Source organism: Canis lupus, chromosome 22 (assembly GCF_048164855.1).
Source record: "Canis lupus baileyi chromosome 22, mCanLup2.hap1, whole genome shotgun sequence".
NCBI classification, from domain to species: domain Eukaryota; kingdom Metazoa; phylum Chordata; class Mammalia; order Carnivora; family Canidae; genus Canis; species Canis lupus.
Genome location: NC_132859.1, coordinates 51,845,123 through 51,868,646, shown reverse-complemented (window position 1 = coordinate 51,868,646; position 23,524 = coordinate 51,845,123). Strand labels below are relative to the sequence as shown.

At 41.8% G+C, this 23,524-nt stretch overlaps 1 protein-coding gene across 7 annotated transcripts in view; it reads left to right on the top strand.

The window, feature by feature from the left end:
* SYNDIG1 (synapse differentiation inducing 1) overlaps positions 1-23,524 on the top strand; it is a 187,993-nt gene that overhangs the window by 80,145 nt on the left and 84,324 nt on the right. For all 7 annotated transcript variants that reach the window (XR_012015254.1, XR_012015253.1, XM_072793626.1 and 4 more), the window contains exon 2: positions 2,587-3,145. Coding sequence is in view for 5 of the 7 variants with exons in the window: in XM_072793626.1 (XP_072649727.1) it covers positions 2,666-3,145 (480 nt within the window). In the remaining 2 variants the exon portion in view is untranslated. The remainder of the gene's footprint in view (positions 1-2,586; positions 3,146-23,524) is intronic.

Genomic DNA, 23,524 nt, shown 5'->3' with positions numbered 1-23,524 from the left:
CTCAATCTGAGAAACCAAACTATGTGTCAAGAAGATTATGTTAGGTTTGGTAGTACATATGGCAATCACAAACCATATGAGGGGCCCAATTCTGAGATCAACCCCGTGGCTTCTCTGTGGAAGGAGAAGATTAGAGAAGTTGAGGGTTTGGACCAGAAACACTTCAGTGAGCATATTGTCTAGCTTGGAAGATGAGCAGTCCCAGAGATGATGTTCAGACACAACGTTGTGCCTTGCATGTTACAGGAACTCAAAAGATCTTACCCAAATAGTTTAATTAATGGTTTAGCTCTCAGATTGTAAATGTGCCCCTGGAGCTAAGTATTTCTTAGTGCCACATCAGCAGAGGTGGCAGTGTGTTTTTTGACCTCTCTTAAATCTGACACAGTATCACATAAATAACACCCACCATCTCTCCGAACATATGCTGTAGTTTAATCATTTGTCAATTCTACTAAAATGTTATTTTCCAGTTAGTTGCAAACGTGACCTCTCTATGTCTTGATTGGTCTGAAATTTTAAATTCTTGTAGCTATCACCAAATAAAGCAGTTATGATATCAGAAAAAAAAATTGAAATCTCATAGAAAGCCAGGGTACTCAAAGTCCCTTAGATGGAATGTTTTTACATAATAGCTACTAACTTACAGAGAGGAAATACTTGAGGAAATTCATTCTTTTTGTTGTTAGGGAAAGTCTAAACATTTATAAATCTTGAGAAAAGGTACAAGTTGTCCTTAAATCATCATTAGGTTTTTTCCTTATAGGAAACTTATTCAAGTGCTTTTAAATTATTTTATTTAAAAATTTTTAAAAATTTTAAATATTTTTTATTTCTCACTTTATTATAGTTGACATACCATGTTGGTTTCATAGTGATTTGACAAATCTGTGCATTACTCAGTGCTCCCCATGATGAGTGGAGTCACCATCTGTCACCATACAGTGTTATTACTGTACTTTTCTTCCCTGTGACTTGTGTATTTTATAACTGGAAAATTGTACCGCCTAATCCCCAGGTCCATCCATGTTGTCATAAATGGCAAGATCTCATTCTTTTTTATGGCTGAGTCATATTCCATTATATATATATATATATACACTTATATATACATATATACACACACATGCGCACACATACCACATTCTTCTTTATCCACTCATCTATTGATGGATACTTGGATTGCTTCCATATCTTGCCTATTGTAAATAATGCTTCAATGGACATAGGACTGCATATACCTTTTTGAATTAGCGTTTTCATTTCCTTCGGGTAAATAACCAGTAGTGGAATTACTGGATCATATGGCATTTTTATCTTTAATTTTTTTGAGGAACCTCCATACTGTTTTCCACAGTGGCTACACCAATGTACATTCCCATGAACAGTGCATGAGGGTCCCTTTTTCTTCACATCCTCACTAACACTTATTATTACTTGTCTTTTTGATCCTAGCTGTTTTGGCTGGTATGAGGTGATATGTCACCATTGTTTTGATTTGCATTTCTGTGATAATGAGTGATGTCGATCATCTTTCATGTGTCTGTTTACCATCTGTATGTCTTCTTTGAAAAAAATGCCTGTTTAGGTCCTCTGCCCATTTTTAAATCAGATTCCTGTGTGTTTTGTTTTGTTTGGTGTTGAGCTGTGTAAGTTCTGCATATATTTTGGACATGAACCTCTTATCAGATATATCACTTACAAATATCTTCTCCTATGTGGTAGATTGTCTTTTTGTTTGTTGGTGATTTCCTTGGCTGTGAAAGTAAATGCATTATCTCCAAAATCTTTGGTATCTTTTTCTTTTTCCTTCTCCCTTTTTTTTTTTTTGGAACATTCAAAACCCTAGAAAATAACATAATCTAGGGAGAAACAATTTAGAGGGCCTCTTAATTGTATCTTATATATGTAGATGTTTCTCTAAGCTGTATACCATTAAGGCAGGGGAACTTCTAATTCAATACCTGGGGCTGTGTTGGAAGGCCAGGAGGCATATGTGAGCATTGAGCTAATTCTCATACATACATTAGAATGTACATGTGAGTGTTTCCTCAGTTTGGGAATTTGGTCTATCTATAGAACTAGTGGTGTGGGTTTTCCTGTCATTTATCTTCTAAATCTGTGTGGGACGTTATTTTAAACCCTTTCTTCTTGGGGGTGTGTTTTCTGTTTGAATGAATGGCCATGGGCATGGGAAGAGTTGATCCCCATTACAGATTTACAGCCTTATTTTGCCTTTGGACTGACCCAAAGCTAATGTGTTTGGATTTACCAGAGGGTTTCAAGATGTCTGCTGGTGATCACAGGTTTCTCTAGAGCTGCAGTGGTCCAATTTCTGCAGTCTCCTTTATTTGGAAGAAAAACTTCACAGGGATTTGAGTAATCAATTTATGGGTTTTTTTGACTGGCTGCCCTGATAGAGCCTTTTAAAAATTGGTAGAATAGATAGAACTAGAATATCATCTGGCTCCCCCAGCTTCTGTGCATATCGGCTGACTAGTACAAACTGAAACAGCAAGGATCTGGGTGTTTTGCTTTTTTACGGGTGTGATTTTCTTGTCTCATCTCTGTTTCCTCCTCCTCCAGGAAAAATGGGTCCCATGAGGCAAGTGTGACCCTGGAGTGTGGCCGCCAGCTTGACGCCCAGTCAGGGAGAAGGAACACCATGGATGGCATAATTGAACAGAAGAGCATGCTGGTGCACAGTAAAATCAGTGATGCTGGCAAGAGAAATGGCTTAATTAACACAAGAAACTTCATGGCTGAGAGCAGAGATGGCCTGGTGTCTGTTTACTCAGCACCACAGTACCAGAGCTGCCGGGTGGTGGGCAGCGCAGCACCAGCCAGCCTGGATGGCAGCAGGAATGAGCCGGTCCAGCAGCTGCTGGACCCCAACACACTTCAGCAGTCTGTGGAGTCCCATTTTCGGCCCAACATCATCCTCTACTCGGAGGGTGTGCTGCGCTCCTGGGGGGATGGTGTGGCTACCGACTGTTGCGAGACCACCTTCATTGAGGACCGGTCACCCACCAAAGAGAGTCTGGAGTACCCCGATGGGAAGTTCATCGACCTCTCGGCTGATGACATCAAAATCCACACCCTCTCCTATGACGTGGAGGAGGAGGAGGAATTCCAGGAGCTGGAGGTCAGAGGATGTGTTTGTCATCAGCCTTTGGGAACGGGGCCTGGGGATTGGGTGGGGACTCGTGAGGGTGCAAAATGCACTAGGGTGCAAAAATGCAGAGAACCTGAAGCAATAGGTAGGGGTTTCAGCCCATCCCAAGGTGATGGCCATGAGAATGGGGCTACTGGTGGACTAAAGGATTGTCAAGATGAGAAGCCAGTTGGGGATTCCAGCTAACACTGCCTATTTGGGAGAGAAGGGTCATTGGCAACAGTGATCAAGGTGAGAGGGATGCACATGGTCCTAGGGCCACATGAGGCTGGAAAGGTGTGCATGGGGACAATTTGAGAAGTGTTTTCACTGCCATATTCAGTTTCCTTAATTTGGCATTCCAAAGTTTCTATTAAGGGATCCTTGGTATTGCTAAACCTGCTGGAAAAAATAATAGGAATGCTAGCCTAAAGGGAAGATGAGGTCAGTAGTTATAAGAGTTACTTCTTCGGTAGACTGGAGAACAAGTAAGGGCATTTGGATTACCTGCTTTGAAACATACATGTTGGACACAGTATAACACAGCACAGCAGCCAAGGAGACCAGAAGCATCAGGCCTGGAGGTTAAATGAAAACCAGAAGCAACTGGAAAGAGGTGGTTTTGATCAGAAAGGAAATTCAGAAATGAGAAATGTTCTGTAGCAATTCCTGTGAATGGAGCCCATGAAAACCAACTGGCAGGGAGTTCAAAGAAGTCAAGTTGTAGGCAAGGCCATTGGAGCAGACCTTCATACCCTTTGGTGACACTTGTTAAGAGGAAGAAGATGGTGTCAGCTCTGACAGTGCCAACATTTTGAGAAAGCTGTGAGAAGTACATTGATTTTCATTCACAAGCCTCTGTCATGTGTCCACTCTTTTCCAAGCCTGAGGGTATTGCTAAATGCGAAAGTATAAATGCAACTTAACCTGCATGCTTTAAGGAAGCAAATATGCAAGAGTGCAATTTTCACATAGCACAGGATTTATGATGGTAGAGTACCCAGTCTGCTCTGAGAGCATCCAAAGGGGGAGGAGATAGGACTCAGCATAATGTGGGGGGTCAGGGATCATTGCAGAGGCAACACCCCTGCACTGCATCTTGAGGAGGAGAACCAGACTATGAGCAAGAAGGCTCATGGGGAGGTGGCAAGAGAACTCTGGTCCAAGGGAACATCATGAGCAGATAAAACAAAAAGGCATCTAACTTAGATCTGCAGGAAACAGTAACTGATTACCAATGCTAAAACCTATGGATCATGGTGAAATTAGGGAGACAGGACCAAGCAGAAGTGAGGTCCCTTAACTTAGGACCATATCAGCCTTCTAAGGGAGACTGCAATTTAGGCGAGGTCACAAACTCAGATGCCTATAAGAAGGAAGGACAGGTAACATCAAGGAGTCCTATGTTGGGGAGTAGCTTGAGACTGGAGAGTCCAGCTTACCCATCTATAGCTTTGGCCCTCCTAGCTATAGGGGTGTGCTTGCTGCACCTCATAGGCCACACTGCTAGGCACCTGGATGGGGATCATGAGTGTGGAAACCATGGTGAGGGGTTTTAGGAAGGAGAGCTGGGGTCCGATTTCATTTTTTGGAAGCTGCTATGGCTGTAGAGTGGGACAATGGGACAGAACGGAGAGGTGATGGGGAGAAGGGAGGAGTGTGGTTCTAGGACCAAACTGGATGCACAGAGACTGTTGGGACCTGCCATAAGAGATGGTGAGAGGGAGAATCAGGACAGCAGAAGTGAAGAAATACTTAAAAAGTGAAGTTTGCCATCGTTCAGAAATGATGGAAAAGGAGTCACCTCTGACTGTAGTGGTAAGATGGAGCATATGGGCATTTATGCCTGAGCCAGAAAGGGCATACCCAGTGACATCTGTGGAACCAGTTGTTTAGAAGTTGGGCTGCTGCATAGGAGACTTTCTGGTTGGCAAACCCAGACCAAGAAGTGGCTCTTCTCACAGGTTTTGAGGGGAAAGGATCAAGACAGTGTGGCTGTGTCCCTCCTTCAGTTCTGTTTAGTCCAGCCATGGAGGATTCCAGGGGGGCTCCAGAGTGGTTGGCTTGGTCCATGAGGAATTCTTAGAAACAAAGTATTCTCTCAGCAACATTCTTATGGTGTAGCCATGGTGGTCTTTATTTATAAAGAAAAACTAATGAGTAGTTAAAAGTGTCAGCATGCATGCAGCAACTGTTCTAAGGTTTATTGTTTCTCCATTCCATAAAATAATAAAGAGGCATGTGTCACTTAGCATTTCTTGCATAACAAATACTCTAAAACTTCATGGCTTAACACAACTATTTATTTAGGTCATGATTCTCAGGGTCAACGACTAGAATGGGTCTCAGCTGGGTGGTTCTTAGCTAGAACCCCTCAGCTAGGTCCCCTCACTGGGCTCAGCTGCACAGCTGTACTTGACAATGCTGGCTGGCCCTTGGTAGGGGTGACAGAAGTGTCTGGATCACATGTCTCTAATCATCCAGCGGGTCATTCCATCACATGGTAGTTACGGTAGAGATTCCAAAAGCATCAAGAGAGAGTGAGTCCCAGCATACGAGGCCTCTCCGGGTCTTCTTGTGTTACACATATTATTGTCTTATTGGTCAAAGAAAGATACACAGCTAAGTCCAAAGTAAGCGTGGGAGGGACTTTTTAGCATGACAATATAGGAACGTGCCAACAGATTGGGTACTGATTATTGTAGCCTGTAGTCTACCACAGAGCAAAAAAGTTTGGCCTCTCTGACCTGTATTTTTTTAAGATCATCTAATTGAACATGGTGACAACATAGTTATGTTGTGACTTTTTTTAATAATAAATTTATTTATTATTTCCCCAAAATTGCAGTTTTCAGAAAGCCATTACACTGATGAAGAGCAGGGGTCCTTGTTGCTGGAGTTCCTGTGTACCAGGCAACCTGCCTCTTACCTGTCCCCTTATCACCCTATCTAGAGAGGTTCATCCCTGCCATTTATCCTGGAGACATCCTGATCCAGAGAGGTTTGCTCACCTGACATGCATTTCTGCAAGAATATGTGGAGTTTCCAGTGAGCCTTCAAGATCATATTAATGTGAATAAGTTCTATAGCTAATTTCAAGGATCTTTATGGAAAGGCCTCAGAAATTGAGATTTGTCCCGCTCTATCCAAGAGAGAGCTGCTAGTCATAGTGAGTTTTGGGGGCTCTAAATCAGATAGGGAGATCTCAGGGAGCCTCTGAGGGATCACAGGAATGCAGAGGTGGCTGCTCATCATACGGCGGCACTGCACTCAGTGTAACCAGACAGGCCTCCATGGGGGAGCCTCAGGCCACTCTGGGTGCATGAGTTGGGACCTGGTGCTCTACAGCCCTAGGGCCTCCTCCCTGGTGTTTGTCCGTAACTTCATCCAGTCCACACCCAATTTGTTGGCACTTTCCAGACCACAGCTTTCAGGAAAACCAATAGGAAACCACTTCTTTTCACACAGAGAAACTCAAACAGATTTCAGGCACGGGGATTAAAGCAGTTCTATGAAATAGCAAATTTGAGTTTAAAGCTTTGAAATAAAATAGGTGAAGTTAATGGCTAGAGAGGCCTAACAGTCCCCTGCTGTTAGAGGTGCTTATCAAATGTGGAAAGGCCGATTATTACCCATTTATTTGTGACAGTGCAACCCCTTCGGGATCCTAGAATACATGGAATGTCATCACTTAGAAACAGTGCTCAAGGTGATGCGGGGAGCCTTTTCTTCACCACAGGAAGGAAGGGAAAGGCAGGCATCACTGATGGAGCATCTGTCTATGCCAGGCCCTTCATGCACCCTCTGTCACATAATCCCGAGGCAGCACTGGGCCACAGGTGCTGGTCTTGGCTCACCCTGCACACTAGGACACTGAGACTTCAGAGGTGTCAAGGTCACACAGTTGGCTGTGATGGCAGCTCTTGGATATGAGATGTGCTGACTTCAGACTCTTGCCTCCTATGATGCTGCTGTACCTCCTACATTAGAAAAAAAGTGTGTTACAGTGAACTGCTGTTTCAGAGTCCACAGGTAAAGCATGAGAAGGTAAAGCTAGAGGGGTCACAAACCACATCCTCATTGCCATAAGCCTGAAGCTGGATCTTCCCAAGACCAGGTGTCTGCCCTCCCATTTACACACTTGAAGCCTGTCAGGAGAGACAGAATTTCACAACTGCAATATCACATTGACATGTGCCCCTTTCCTAAATATGAACAAAGAGGGAGGACTCAACAAATACTTGAAGAAAATTCAAAAGCATGAATGAGACAGAACAGCAATAGAGATGTTGACCCAGAGGAAATGGAAATAATTCAGAAAATAATTGACAATATTATAAAAAATATTTTTAATCTCCCTTGAGAGATTTGCAGCAGGGAATTTGGGATTTGATTTTCTTTGCTTTCCTCATTGCACTGGCTAGAACTTCAAATATTATGTTGAAGAGAGAGATGGTGAGCAGGAAGGATTCTTGCCTTGCTCTTAATCAAGGATAGGAAGTTCCCTTCCATCACAACTTTGTTGAACAATTTGGTCTTTTTTATTAAATAAAAAATAGGTGTTTAATTTTGTCAAATGCTTTTTCTCTATCTAGATTATCATGTGTAGGTTTTTGCTTTTGTCCTTTATTATATTAATATGATCTATTACATCAACTGATTTCAGATATTAGTCTCCTTTGGGGGATAAATCCCTCTTGGTCATGGCATATACTCCTCTTTAAATATTGCTTGATTTGATTTACTAACAATTTGCTAAGAATTTTTATGTTTGTGTCCATGAGGAATATTAGTCTGTCGTTCTTTTCATGTGATATTTCTTCCTGGCTTTGATATCAGTTAATACTGGCCTTATAGAATGAATTATAAAGTGTTCCCTCTTCTGGCTTCTGAAAGATTCTGCATAGTATTTTTTTTGTTTTTGTTTTTAATATTTATTAGAAGTCATCAGTGAAGACATCTAGGCCTTGACTGTTCTTTGTGGGAAAAGTTTTGATTACAAATGTAATCCGATTTCTTTATTATTTTAAATCTATTGTTTTAAAGAAAATCTTAAGTTTTTTTTTCTTCTTGACTCAGGTTTATTAATCTGTGTCTTTCTAGAAATTTGTCCATTTTATCCAAATTCTGTACTTTGATGGCATACAGTTGTTCATAATATTAAATTTAAATCTTTTTACTTTCTGTATGGTTGGTGTTCTCTCCTCTTTCACGACAAGTTTTGGAAATTCAAGGTTTTTTGCTTCTTCTCTAGCCAGTGTAGCTGAAGGTTTATAAATTTTGTTGATCTTTGCAAGTAGTTGACTTCCGGTTGCATTGATTTTTCTCTTGCTCTTCAGTTTTTTTCTATTTCATTGATTTTTCACTCAGATATTTATGATACCCTTGTCTCTGTTTTCTTTGCATTTAATTTGCCCTTCTATAGTTCCTTTACCTGAGGCTTAGTTACTGATTTGAGATTTTTTTCCTTTGTAGTATATATGTTTAAAGCTATAACTTTCTCCCAGTGTTTTAAATACAAATTTTGATATGTTGTTTTCCTTTTTAATTTAGTTCAAAAGATTTTCTAATATCCATTTTGATTTATTTTTTTACTAAGGGTTATTAATAAAAGTGTTTAATTTTTCAAATATTCATAAGTGTCCCAATGTTTTTAATTATTTACTCCTCATTTAATTTCACATGGTTGAAGAACATAGCTTGTATAATTTCTCCCTTAAATTTATTGAGGCTTGATAATGTGTTCTGGGAAATGTGCCATGCACATTTGTGAGAGAATGTGTATTTTGTCATTGTGTGAGGTATTCTATAAATGTTTGTTAGGTCAAGTTAGCTGATGGTGTTGTTTATGTCTTTTGTCCTTGATGTTTATCTGCCTAATTAATCCATTAATTTTGTCAGTTTGTGCTTTATGTATTTTGGGGCTCCATTGGTAGGTGCATGCACATTAACTTTTTTTAAAGATTTATTAATTTATTTTAGAAAGAGAAAGAGAGCAAAGGGAAGGGCAGAAGGAGAGAATCTTCAAACAGACTCCCTGCTGAGTGTGGAGTGCAACACGGGGCTCAATCTCATGACCCATGAGATCACGACCTCAGCTGAAACTAAGAGACACTTAACCAACTAAGCCACCCAAGTGACATTATTATTATTGTTATTATATCTTGCTGAGGCATTTACCATTTTATCATCATAAAATGTTCCTATAAAATAAAATAAAATAAAATAATAAAATAAAATAAAATGTTCCTCTTTATGTATAATAATATTTCTTGTCTTCAGGTCAATTTGTGTAATATTAATATAGCCACTCCCACTTTCTTTTTATTTACTGTTTGTTTGTGTGATACATCTTCTTCCATCTCTTTGCTTAGAAGTTATTTTTGTCTCAGAATTTAAAGTATGTCTCTTATAAGAAGCATGTGGTTGATCTTGGGGTTTTTCTTCTTTTTTATTGTCTTAAAGTCTGTCATTTGATTGGAATGTTTAGTCCATTTGCACAAAATGTAACTTATATGATTGGATTTCTGTCTGCCATTTTGATTTTTATTTTCTACCTGTTTCTTGGTATTGTTGTTGTTTACTTTATTCCTCTTCCTGCCTTGGTAGTATTAGCCACCATGTCAGCCAGGGATGTAAGGAGAACTTCCTAAGCCCCTCTGTGACTCCCTCATTTCTAGGAGCTCTCTGTTAAATTCTTGGGTTGTGCTCCAACCTACCATTTGACCCAACCAGGACTATAACCATAGGTTGGGAGAGCTTCAGGCTTTACCCATTCATAAGTGGGAATGGTTCCCACTCTACTTCCAATCAATTAAGCCCCTTCCCACAATGAAGTGACTAGTTCCCATGGCAGCCCCACCTTATCAGAAATACTTCATGGGCCAAGCATGGAGGCCAAGCACAGACCACCACTATTCTTACTTAGATTTCAGCAGTGGTTGGTAGATAAATACTTTTCAAATATTATTGGCCTTTGGTTAGTGTTGAGAGCCTTTCTAAGGCTGTAATGACAGTTTTTTCCAGTTATTTCTAGAAGACAAGATAGGCCTACCTCCTGACACTGTCATATGAGAAATTTTGCCAGGATATTGCCTGAAGTGCTAGACACACGTTTTCTAGCATCACTAGATTCAAACAAAGAATGTGTTCAAAAGTCCACAGATGAAAAAAAAAAAAAAAAAAAAAAAAAAAAGTCCACAGATGGCTTGCAATTAGGTTAAGAATTTTAATCAAATTAATAATCTTTGGGATCCCTGGGTGGCGCAGCGGTTTAGCGCCTGCCTTTGGCCCAGGGCGCGATCCTGGAGACCCGGGATCGAATCCCACGTTGGGCTTCCGGTGCATGGAGCCTGCTTCTCCCTCTGCCTATGTCTCTGCCTCTCTCTCTGTGACTATCATAAATAAATAAAAATTAAAAAATAAAAAAATAAAAAAATAAAAAAAACAAATTAATTATCTTTAAATAATATGTCATATTTGCTTTAAGCATTAAAAAATTAAATTATAACTTCCCTCCTTTGTGACAGTCTGTAATTAAATATATGTAGATATTCTAGTTTCTTTTGTATACACCTTGTGGATCATTTACACAAGGGAATAGTTTTATTTCTTTACAGTCATAAGTCATTTTGTGTTGCCCAAACTGCAACAACCACCTTTTTCGGCAAAGTGGAGCTGTAGGAGTAAGTTTGACTCATCTAGAAATTAAATTTACTTTCATGAAATATTTGCCACCATTTCAAAGAAAATTCACCATTCCAAAGAAAAGTTCAAAAATATTTGTGAAATATAAACATGATTGGCATAATAGTATGCCATTTCTTGTTTTAATTTTCTGTATCAAGTATATGTCATTTAAATGTGGAATTCAAGGCATGTTTCTTAAAAAATAAAAATCAATCTCTTATATTCTCGTCTAACATACTCTCATCTTATATATCAGTAAAAGGCACTGGAGTGTGTAATTATAGCCATTAGATGGAAAAAGAATCTTCCAAGATAATAAATCCATCTGTCATAATAATACAAGCTGATCATTTTTCATATTCCTCTGAAATACTTTTCAACACATAAAAGGGTAGGGGTATCAAACCCAATTCATATGTCAAATAAATAAAAGACTTTTTAATTATTCCAATTTGTGCTGACCAGATTTCTTGAGTGAGCCTTCTGAGCCTAGGTCGCAATTGTGGCTGAGTAGGGGCCTGTCTTATCTACAGCTGCCTTAATGACGGGAATCAGTGCCAGAGAACTGGAATCATCTGTCATTGTAAGACTGTACTTTATGAAATTAGCTTTGATATATTTATGTGTAGCTGTGAGCTAAATGATGTAAACGTAGTCTGAATACCAGCAAAGAGAGGACTCAAGCTTCTGATTAATCTCTGCTATACTCCGTTTTGAACAAATACCAGCAAAATGTTTTTTCTAAACCCAACTGCATTTTAATAAAGTTTCCCCAAGCTTAGCTGAAGGACCACTTATCTCTATTAATAGTCATTTGAATGAAACCCAGTACAGATGGGATCCTTTAGAGATCTGTGTAATATAGATTTGCACAATACTTTATAAAAACATTTCTTCTCCAGGCTTCACTAACCTCAGTGTTTGGGTGACTCTTTAATAAGTGTGTAAAACCATGATTAGCCTTGAGACCTTGGGAGTACTGTTTAACCCTGACCAATGCTGATAAAAACATTATCCCCTTCTTACCATATCATAATGCCATAAGAAAAAGAAGGTAATGACAAGCATTAAAGTTTGTTAGAAGAGACATATCCCTTGCGGTTGAAGTGTTGGTGATGAGGATGTGCTGAGAAGCAGGGTCTTTACATACGTACAGCGCAGCATCCATGAATCATGCTACCAGGAAGCCATGACAGATACAGCATTAACATCCGAGATGAGCCCAACTTTTATTTGAATCAATATTTTTCACTTTTTTTTCCAACAAACCATTCCAGTGCTTCCTAAAAATAGAAGGAAAAAAAAACACACACACAAAACATAGATGGTCTAGAGTGCATCAGCAACATTCCTGTGTAGAAAGAAAACTGTAATGTGGCACATCTGCTACCTCTCAGTGTGCTGGGATTTTTTCAGTGTGGATTTATGTGACAAGAGGCATTTTGTGGTTCAAGGATGTGTTCCTGTTCAGTCATTACAAGGCTGAAGAAGGCTCTGTCCTCACGGAGGAAGAACAAGTACAACTTTCTTCCATGGAACCAGTTACAGTGGTGCACATGGCCTGAGCCTTATGCACGTGGAGGAGACAGAGGGGGAAGGAAGGAAGAAGGAAGCCTTGACTGTGGAAAGTATTCTGGGTGGTTCTGGCCAGGCTCAGCTTTCATAAGGCCTGTATTCTCATTTGTGATTGTAAGGAAGCAAAAGAATGCCACCTTGGCTGTCCTGAAAGTTGGAGCTGGCTGAAGATCTCAGAAGAAAAGATGTTTCTCCTAGGTGATAAAAATCACATTGTGCACTATGAACCTGTCACCAGAGAAATGCTAGGTTACATTAGGATAAATAGCCTCTATCCAGTTTTTAACAAGTGAATCTACAAAATAAGAGGTATATACTGTTGTACAGTGATGCTAATTGAAAACATCCCCTTCATATGGTTCATCTAAGTCTTCAGTAAGTTCTCACACTGAGCCTCAAAAGTAAAGTACCTGTGAGCAGAACTCACAGCCAGTCTACAGTGATGTCACATGTCAGATGACAAGTAACTAGAAACCTCATGCTTGGAAAGTCGAGAACTACCAGGGGATATGGTGGAAGTCTGTGCGATCGTAAAGCCGATAGAATGTGTGGAGTCCGGGAACATTCCTCACAGTGAAGAGAAATATATTTACAAACAGAATACATTGCTTGGAATCTTATGTCCTTATAGAAGATATTACCCATTGAGGTCTAGACTGTGAAATATAGATATAAGAGTAGTTGGCAGAGAGGTGTTTCAGGGAGGCTTCCTGATGGAGGGACCAGGACAAGAAGGGGCGGGTCATCTCTAAACCAAAGTCAAATCCTAGGGGATAGCCCTCTTTCTAGCAACCTGTCCATGTCGTGCTGGCTGGGTACAGTCTATATGGGTTTCAATATGGTAGCTGGCAGGGAATTTTACTCTGAAGCTGCTTCTAGAAAATAGAGGAAAAATCAAGCCTTTGGATAGATTCATCCCTCACTGAATCTCCTCTTCTAGGACTTTTGCTTTTATCGCTTTTAAACTATCACTAGGTAGCAGATCACCCAAACAGAGTTCAATAAAATACAGACTCCCTGTGGGCCTTCAGGGAGACATGGGCAGCACTCTTTCCCAGGGCCTTCACACACCTCGCTTCCTCCTCACCACTTCCAGCCGTGGGGGCCTCCTCCTTCAATCTCTCAACCGTCACGTGGGCTTTTGCAGCCATTTCTGATGCCCTAGAAGTGCTCTTTCCCTCACCGGTCACTGGGCTGGCTTCTTCTTAGGATCCAGGTTGCAGCTTCGATTCATCATCTCTTTACCTACTACTTTATTTTGTCTTCTTTGCCACAGCTGTCTTAGGGTGAGCTGACCAGAAGCAGACAGCAACGTGAGGATTCAAGAACAAGTGATTGGCTAAGGAAATGGCCTCAGGGACGACAAGCCAGCCAAGATGGGGGGGGGGGGCGGCAGCCAGGAGGTGGGGTTTTAAGCTAAGTGCCACTGAGGGGGTCCCAGCATGGCCCTGGGAGGCCTGCGTGTGAGTTGTGTTCCAGGGGTCCGAGGACCACTTCTCTCACAGGGGCTGTAAGTGAGTGGTTTGCATCCTCCAGGGTGAGGAACAGAGGCATAAACTCCTGCAAGTCTCCAGTGCTTTAGCCCACAGCTTCTACGGGGTAGGCACGTAGTTAGTATTTGTGCTCATTAAGTTATTAATGAAAAAATGAATCTATCATAGGGAGGAAAACTAAGATCATTTTCATAAGATTTTTTTAAAGATTTTATTTATTTGAAAGAGCGTGCACAAGCAGAGGCCGAGTGAGAAGCAGACTCCCCACCGAGTAGAAAGCCTAATAAGGGACCCAATCCCAGCACCCTGGGATCATGGCATGAGCCAAAGGCAGATGTTTAACTGACTGAGCCACCCAGGTGCCCCTCATAAGACTTTTTTTTAATAAAAATGAAGCCAGACTGTTTCAGCACCCAAGCTCCTTAAGAATTTTCCTGACAAGAATTTTATGCAACGTTGACCTCAGTACGTTCTTTACAAAGTCACCTTTGGTTTGACTACCTTTGGTGGTCACACCCCAAACCAATTTCTGCTTCTTGTCAAGCACAAGAAGCAGAACTAGAACGGGCCTCCTGGCCCATGGTGGGCTATCTGCAGGAGCATTAGCGAATCTTCCTGTCTCGGGGACTGCTGGTTAGCGGCACATGGTAAACTGCTCCCAAGCAGTGTTCGGCACTGGGTTACGACACAAGAGCAGATTGTGTTTTTCACAAACCACAAAAACAAAGACAGGCTCCAAATAAGAAGTATGGAGGAAGCACGACATGAAGAATATTATAAATGACACACCATTGGTGTTTCATTGAAAGGAGAAACCCCACGGTGATCTTACCCGGGTAGACTTACTCTGTGGGCGACAGAGTAGGAAGAAGCAACAGAAAAACCAGAGGAACCAAAAGGCAATGGGGGCCCAGACATGCTACGCCCCCAAACCGTTCCTGGACCTGGGCTCAGTCCAGAGCCCTACCCCTGCTGGCACCCATGTCCTCCCCAGCTTTTAAATCAGAGGTCAGGGATCCCTGGGTGGCGCAGCGGGTTAGCGCCTGCCTTTGGCCCAGGGCGCGATCCTGGAGACCCGGGATCGAATCCCACATCAGGCTCCTGGTGCATGGAGCCTGCCTCTCCCTCTGCCTGTGTCTCTGCCTCTCTCTCTCTCTCTCTCTCTCTGTGACTATCATAAATTAAAAAAAAAAAGAAAAAAAATTAAATCAGAGGTCACACCCCAAACCAATTAATGTTTGTAAAAGGCCGCAGGTGGCTCTAGTTTAGGGCCCTCCCCGCAGTGTGATACAGTGTCCATATGTTGTTTGTGCCACAATCAACCAGGCCAGCCGTTCTCGGATGTCTTACCCTGTGAACTGTGGGCCTGTTCAAGTGGATTTGGAGGCAGGCACCAACCCTGGCACAGATTCCCTAAGGTGTGTTGCATGGAATGCTCAGCTGCGAGAACAGAAGAGGTTTGGCAATGCTTGGAAATTCCTGATAGTCCTATAAAGTTACAGTCCGCAAGTCCTACAAGTCAGCTTTGTCTTAGCCGAAATTCATGTGGCTGACTTGAACACAGTGATTCTGGGGCTAATGAGACCCTGAGCCTTTTGGTTTTCAAAACACCATTTATTTTGACCTCCTACACCAGTGTGCCACGGCACACACGCCTGGCTCTTCCCTAGCCAATTGGTGTGCGCCAGGTGAGCTGGTGGCAGCAAGAGGCCTGATGACAGTTGTGCCAGGCCCTGTCATGAGGACCTGCATCACATCGCAGGATGAAGTCACTGGGGACAAGTTCTCCAGCAGCAGCACACTCAGCAGCAAGGGCAGACAGCTTCCCTAATCAGTGCTCCACACAGCTAATCCCCAGAGCTGATCAGAGAAGGCTCAAGATCGACCTTTACTGGAAGCATTTTCTGTGTTTAGAGTGGACCTACCCCTTTTAGCCCTTTCTGGAAGCCTGGGGATCCATGTCTGCCTTCTTCTCAGATGGCCCCCACACCCTTCACCTCCCTGGCCAAGGCGCCAGGCCCTGATGGAACACCCCAGTGTCTCCACATTTCCTCATAGGACATTGGCCATCCACATCTGGCCATCTAGGTCACTGGGATCCCTTTTGAAGGAGAGAAACTGAGAATTGGATAATCCAGATGTGTCCTGACCTGCGTGAAGCCAACTGGAGCCCCCTGCCTCTCCTTCTGAATGTTTCCTCCTTGGGACAAGTCCACAGTCTGCGGCTGGTGAGCTGTGCCAGGGCCTTGTGCCCATCCGGGCGGGATCTGCTCCCTCACTGCCACACTCTGCCTGCCACTGCTGCTCTTCCTACAATGGGGGTCGGCCCCTCACACTGCTTAACACTCAGCCTACATGTTGATGTAGTGGGTGGAACTGGGGTTGGATTCTCTATACCATCTCCTCTCGTGCTTCTAAAAATGCCGGCCACTGGTCCAGTTTTATGGAAGAAGTAGATGAGATCTTTGCACAGTAGCTCGTAGAGGCTTGAACTTTATCTTTACTTCAGGCCTGGAGGAAATAAATGAGCTCATAAAAGGGACTGATACGTCTCTCTGCTTTGCTAGCAGATTGGGCCATATTATTCTAGCTGAAATTGTCCTTTAATAGCCCCATCTGTCTGTTAGCATACACTGGGGAAGAGGTATGACTATCAGGCTCCTAGAACTGGGTACCCCTGGAGGCTGTCTTTTTAGCAGGCCGACTTCTGACTTCCCTATTCTGATGTCCTTCTCACAGCGCCTGGAATCACCCTGACTGGCAGGACTTCAGGATTCGGAAGTCCCACAATAAAGGGATATGGACTGTGAGGAAGGCTTTGAAAAAAACAGCTGTCAAACAAATGAGAGGCACATGTTATCCCAGTCATCTCTATGGATCTGGAAGCAACAGAGAGGATTTTCAAAACATGAGAAAGTAAATAAATTCTTGTATTGGGGAGCTTGAGTGGCTCAGTCAGTTAAGTACCCAGCTTGGTTTCAGCTCGGGTTGTGATCCCAGAGTCTTGAGATCAAGCCCCATGTTGGGCTCTGTGCTCACTAGGGAGTCTGCTTAAGACTCTCTCCATCTCCCTCTGCTCCTCCCTCCTGCCTTCCCTCCTGCTCTCTCTCTCTAAATAAATCTTGAAAAACAATTCCTGTATTTCCATAAACACTCAAAATGTACTATCAGAAAGTAAAAGGTAGTCATAGTATTTGTTCAATCAGTGAGGGCTAGTTTCTAGGCTGGGGACAAAACAAGAAAGTCGCTAGTGCATTTTTGTAATCCTCTTTCAGAATATTCACTGCAGCTTAAACTGGTTCATTTGAACAGATGGTACAGTCCTGGACCCACTGGTCACACTTCTCCTTGGAAGTGTCAGGAGTCACCAAGTCCACTACATGATAAACTGGAGTTCTCTGAGATAATGTAAGTGCATAACTCATTGTAAAGACCCAAGAAAGTGTGGCAGTGGTGGGGAGGGTGCATGGCACGATTAATATCTGTAGTTCATCACAAAATCTACTCATAGAAACTGTCTCACCCCATCAGGAAACAGAGTGCACCCTACAAGAGCCAACCTGTTGAAAGAGAAATGGGTGTTTCTTGGTATCAGAAATATAAATGCTGGAAGGTCTGATGCTGGAATGTCTGCAAACTGACAGTTGCGCCCCCCCTCCTTGCCCTCAACTTTTTAAGGGTATTTATGTTTGGACCTATGAGAAGAATTTCTATATGGGGCAGAACAGGCAAGAAGAAATGATTCAACACCTCAGGTAGGAGGTGGTATATGGCAGAAAAAGTGAGTCACATCCTGTGTGCCTCCATCCCTAGTGATTTCACTAGCTTGGTCAGGAAGATGTGGGCAGCCCTACTTTACAGATCATGAACTTGAGGTTCCAGACAGTGCTTTTCCATTTGGGCTACATATTAGAATCACATATAAACTTATAATCATGTATAAAATGCATATAGAATCCCTGATGCATAGAGCATCAAAGGACCCAAGCATCGGGAATCTTGAAGCCCCCAAGGGAACCTCCAGGACATTGGTGACACAGCTAGGAGACACAGACCAAACTTGAACTCCAAATCCCATACTTTCTCCATTCTACCATAATAACTCACTTGTATCTTTGGGTCATGCTGATTAAATTATCTAAGTCAGAAGCAGAAACCTCAGCTTTCTAGTAAATCTATTTTTGTCAGTTTTACCCTGGAAAACAAATACTGAACCTCAGTTGGTGACATGCACGCTGCAATGTTTAGGGGGCATGTACTGATGTCTGCAGCTTACTTTGAAATGCATCCCACAAAGGTTCTAATAAACAATGGATGGATAGAAGGATGAACAGATTGGTAAACGTATCAGAGCCAATATAGCAATGATGCTAATAGTAGAATCTGAGTGAAGGATATGTGTGCGTTCACTATATACTTACTTTCACTGTCATATACGCTTTATCTGCTAGAGTGCATGTTGATGCAAGGATAAGAAAGCTGTTGTCCCCGTACCATTTATTGACTAATCCACTTTTAACCATCTGTTTCACAGTTATCATACAACAATCCCAGTGTTTAATTTCATTTCATTTCTGGAGTTTTTATTGACTGACAGGCCAGTGTGTTTTTGTGGTTGAGTTAACTTACTGCACAAATGGTAGCAACATTACTCTGAAAAAGAAACAGGCTGTCACATTTACGTTTAAACGTAAAGTGTATAACTATAACATGCTTAGAGGAAAACAGGAAATCTTTATAACCTAGAGTTAGGTTAAGAGCTTTTAGATGTGAAATTAGAAGCACAATCCCTAAGAGAAAGGATACATAAATTTGACTTCATCAAAATTAGAAATTTACTCTGAAAAAGACACTTAAAATGATGAGCTGAAAACTGCAGGAAAAATATTTGCAAATAACATGTTTGACAAATAATGTGTATCCAGAGTATACTTAAAAACTCCCTAAACTCAAAAGTAGGCAGTCAAACAATCTAACTTCTAAAACGGCAAAAGAAAAAAAAATAATAAATAAAATAAAATAAAATAATAAATAAAATAAAATAACATAAAATAAAACGGCAAAAGAACAGACACTTTACCAAATAGAGGTGTGCAGGTGGTAGGTAAGCACAGGGAAACGTTCAGCTTCGTTAGCCCTCAGGGACACCAGGGCCTCAACCCCTAATGAGATGGCAGGGCACACCTCTTAGAATGGCTGACATAGAAGCCACAGACACTATCCAGCACTGGTGAGGATGAAGCAGTGAACCCTCCTCCTTCATGCTGGTAGGAATGCAGAAGGCTACAGCCACGCTGGAAAAGTCTGTCATTATCTTATAAAGTTACACAAATATCATATGGTATAATAATCTACTCCTGGATATTTTGCTCTAAAGAAATAAAAACATGCATCCACAAAGAAAATGGTATCATAGCATTTATTTGTAGTAAACAAAACCTCAAAACAAATGACCTCCAGTGGATGAATGGATGAGCTTCATTCATGGATGGGGGCACTTCCTTGCCACTCAATATTACTCAGGAATAAAAGGAATGCCTTGCTTTTACACTCAGGTATTGGGCTGGTTATTGTGCTGAGTAGAAAGGGCCAGTCTCTAAGGTGGCATACTGTCTGATTCTATTGCTCTGACATTCTCCAAAAGACAAAAGTGTAGCTAAGGCAGCAGCTCTGTGGTTGCCAGGGGTTGAGGTTGGGGGAAGGCAGGTAACTATAAAAAGGTAGCAATAATAAGAAGGAGTTTTTTGGAGGCGATGGGACCTTCCTTACATCCTGATTATTGTAGTGGTTACATAATATCACATGCAACAAACTGATAGCCCTGTAGACAACAAACAACCAAGCCAACCAAAGAGGGCATGGCTAAGCTGTGAGATCCGATTTAGGTCTGTGGTTTAGCCTCGTTCCAGCGTCAATGTCCTGGTTTTGATAATGTGCCACACTTATGTAAGAGGCACTGTAGGGTATGTGGGGACTCTCTGTTCTATCTTTGCAATTTCTACAGGAACTCTGTTCTATTTCTGAAACTTTTATGTGAGTCTAAAATTGTTTCAATTGCACACACACTGAAATAGTTTATACATATATACACATATATACACATATTACATATTATATGAGGTCATTTTTAATGAATTTCCACATTCTCCCTATAGGTCTCAAAAACTAGCTAAAAATACAACTTATAAACATGCTTTCCTTTCAGTAAAGCAGAATATTTTAGAACACTAGAGAAAATGGGGAAATTATTGGTTTTTTTAAAGGACTGATATGTGATTACCTAGAACATCCCAGTCAGTCCCTTGATATGTAGCCAGAGGTTTACTATAATTGGATTTTGTGCAGAAACAGTCTTTGGTTTGGGAAATGTTCTAATTCTTACAAACTATGGAGCCTACTTGGGCTACAGGTGCTCCCAGATGTGTGAGGCTATGGTCCACAGGCCCTCAGTGAGCTAAGAGAGACCAGGCAGGGGGTTAAGTCTCTCTGATCCCATGTTTCAGGAAGTTGGATTTCCTCATTATAGTGATGGAAGATGTAGGTTCAGGGTCTCACAGCACATCAGGGCTGGTGACTTTAACCAGTGCCTGAAACTCTGAGAGGACAGAAGAGACATTGAATAAGTGAGGTGGGTGATCCACATTCCACCCATTCTGGAGTAAGATGGACATGCCTCTCACTCAAGCAAAGGAGGTTTCTGGTACCCTGGGGTGGAGGACAGGGCTGGGCAGGGTAGGAGGAGCAGAGATGACCAGTGATCTCTTAAAAGAAGGGGTACTGTGGTGTTCACCCACACTCTTCCCGCAGAGTCTAGAGAAATGCCTTATTAGAGACACGTAGACTATTTGCTGGGTAGATGAATAGTTGGATGGATGATGTCACATTCCCCCGAGCTTGCTCATTGTGCCCAAGAGGCCTCACATACTGCCAAGCTCCTCTGGCTCCTAGGCTGTCCCTCCTCACCTTCCTCAGCCTGAAATTTCATCCATTGTTTTTCCCTGAGCTCCTGAAGTGGGGCATCCTGGGCACTAATGAGCCATCCTCTGCCAGATTCCCCCAGGAGCCTTTTGCCACCATGGCCCCTAGCAGTGGCCCTCAGTTGACCTGTCCTGTGAGATGATACCTCTGACTGTGCATAGTGCCCATGCTTTATTCTGGAAGCCCTCTTGGGCTTGTTTAGCTCAGCCAGACCTCTATGAGGTGTTCAACATGCTGTGCTCCTGTGGGCAGGTGTGTGATACCGAGACACCAGCAAGTAGCTTCTCTGTGGAAACATAAAAAGGACAAGCTTGATGGAATACCAAATTGCAATGTAAAATGAATTATTCACGTTTCATAAAAAAAGCAAATTCAATATTTCTTCATTTTTTTCCCATAATGCTTGCAGTGTTTCCATTAAAGCACAACCAAAGAAAGAAAACAATGTATGCAATGCTTAATCCCCACAGGAAAAAAAAATTAGTTTAAAATATACTTTTCACCTTCTAAAATGGCATATTTAGGAAGGATTTTCTTTTTTTACTTTTTATTTTTGAAGTAATTTTAGACATATGGAAAAGCTGCAAGACCGATATGAAGAACTCTGTATGTTGTCACCCTGTTTTCTTTGTTCTCAATAGTCCACTATGCTTGCTTTCTAATTCTCTCTATCCCTATACAGGTGACCCTTGAACAACACCGGGGGGAGGGGAACTGACCCACACCATCAAATTTATATATAGGTTTTGACACCCCCGCCCCGAAACTTAACTACTAGTAGCCTGCTGTTGACCAGAAGCCTCACCAATTACATAACACTGATAACATAAACAATTATTTTGTTTGTTGTATGTGATATATACTGTATTCTTACAATAATATAAGCCAGAGAAAACCTTATTAAGAAAATCATGAGAAAATACATTTACAGCACTGTATTTATTGAAAAAAAATCCACCTCTTTGACCCAGGTAGTTTTTGACCTGTGTTTTTGGCAAGACCGCCACAGAAGTGAGACCATGCCCTTCCCAGCGCAGGACATCAGGAGGCCCGTGGTGTCAGGATGACCTGTAACTTTGGTCACCTGTTGACTGTGGTACTGGCCAAGTTTCTCACTGGCCAGGGATGGTGTTCCTTTGCAATCAATCAGTATCTTGCAGGGAGGTACAATGAGACTATAGGGAAATCCTGTGTCCCACTGGTGTCCCACACACCTACTGGTTTTAGCATGACTAGTAATCCCATAACTCCTTCTGTGTTTCTTGGTTGGCATTCCACTGTGAAATGGTTTTCCCTTCCCCCATAGTTATTGTTTCCCTCATTTAGAATCTTATTTCAGGCTGGGTCATTGATTCTTCTTTTATTCAGTGGGGGACTATTCCATTTATTACACTTTATTATGTATTTATTGTGATGCTTACTTTGTTATGTACTCAAAAGCCCTTTCAGTTTTGCTTCTGTGCCTTTTTGATGCATATCAACATTCCTTAATCATCTTCATCATCATTTCCTGGTGCAACAAGCTGTTCTAGATGTATCTTACATGTTGGCAACCCTAGCCCTGAAATTAGCCATTTCTCCAAAGAACTCTGACTGCTTTTATTGGAGAATGGTATTTAGAAACCAACATCTGGGTGCTAAGTCTGCTCACTGCCTGTGGGGAGGAGGATCAATGTTTCCAGGCACTCTTGTCAGAACAAGCTGGGAAATATTTGATGCATATATTCCATAAACGTATCTATATAACTGTGTACATCCACATATACACACCTTTGGTTTATTTATGAGCAGATGGAAACTGATAACCTCAGTTCCAGTTCACTCAGCTCTCATGGTGCCCTTCATGCTGCTTTAAGCTGCATTGTATTCCATGGTGTGGGTGTATATGTTTACGTGAGCTCTCTCCTTTGAATGAGCATGTAAGTCATTTCCAGTAGTTTGCAATTACATACAATGCTGCAGCAAATAACTTCATGCATACGTATTTTCATATTATTGGAGGTGAATCTTCAGGATAAATTCCTAGAAGTGAGATTACAGGGCCAAAAATCAATTCATATTTAATTGTGCTATATTGACAAATGTGCTTTCTAAGGTTGCACCAATTTGCATCCCAATCAGCCTGTTTACCCACAGCCTAACTAATAATACAGTTGATTGTGCTTTTTAATTTTTGACAACTCGAAAGGTAAAAAATAGTGTCTTGCTGTAAGCTTTCCTTGTCCTTTCTGTGAGTGAGGTTGAGCATGATTCCACCTGGACTAGGGTGAGGCAGGCAGAGTGCCCAGGCCATGAAGTTCAGGAGGCACTCCATCCCAGATGCTGGCCGTGCTCATGAGGGACTCTGACAATGAGGACCAGCACGGTGTCAAGGAGGCTGGGCTAGGAGTTCAGTCCTAGGTCCCCTCTTGACCTTCAAACCAGTCAAATTGGCTATTTGAACTTGTCATTTGAAAACAGTAAGGAAGTCAGTGGATTATGTTTGGAGTTCCTCAGACAAATGTAATGTAGACAGGAAGCAAGGAGATCTAAAAAGGACAATCATCACCTTATGCAATAATGTATGTAGCTCTTCTGTGCAGAAAATCACACATGCGAATAGCACAAATTAGAAGCAGGGATGCGCCTTCAGAAC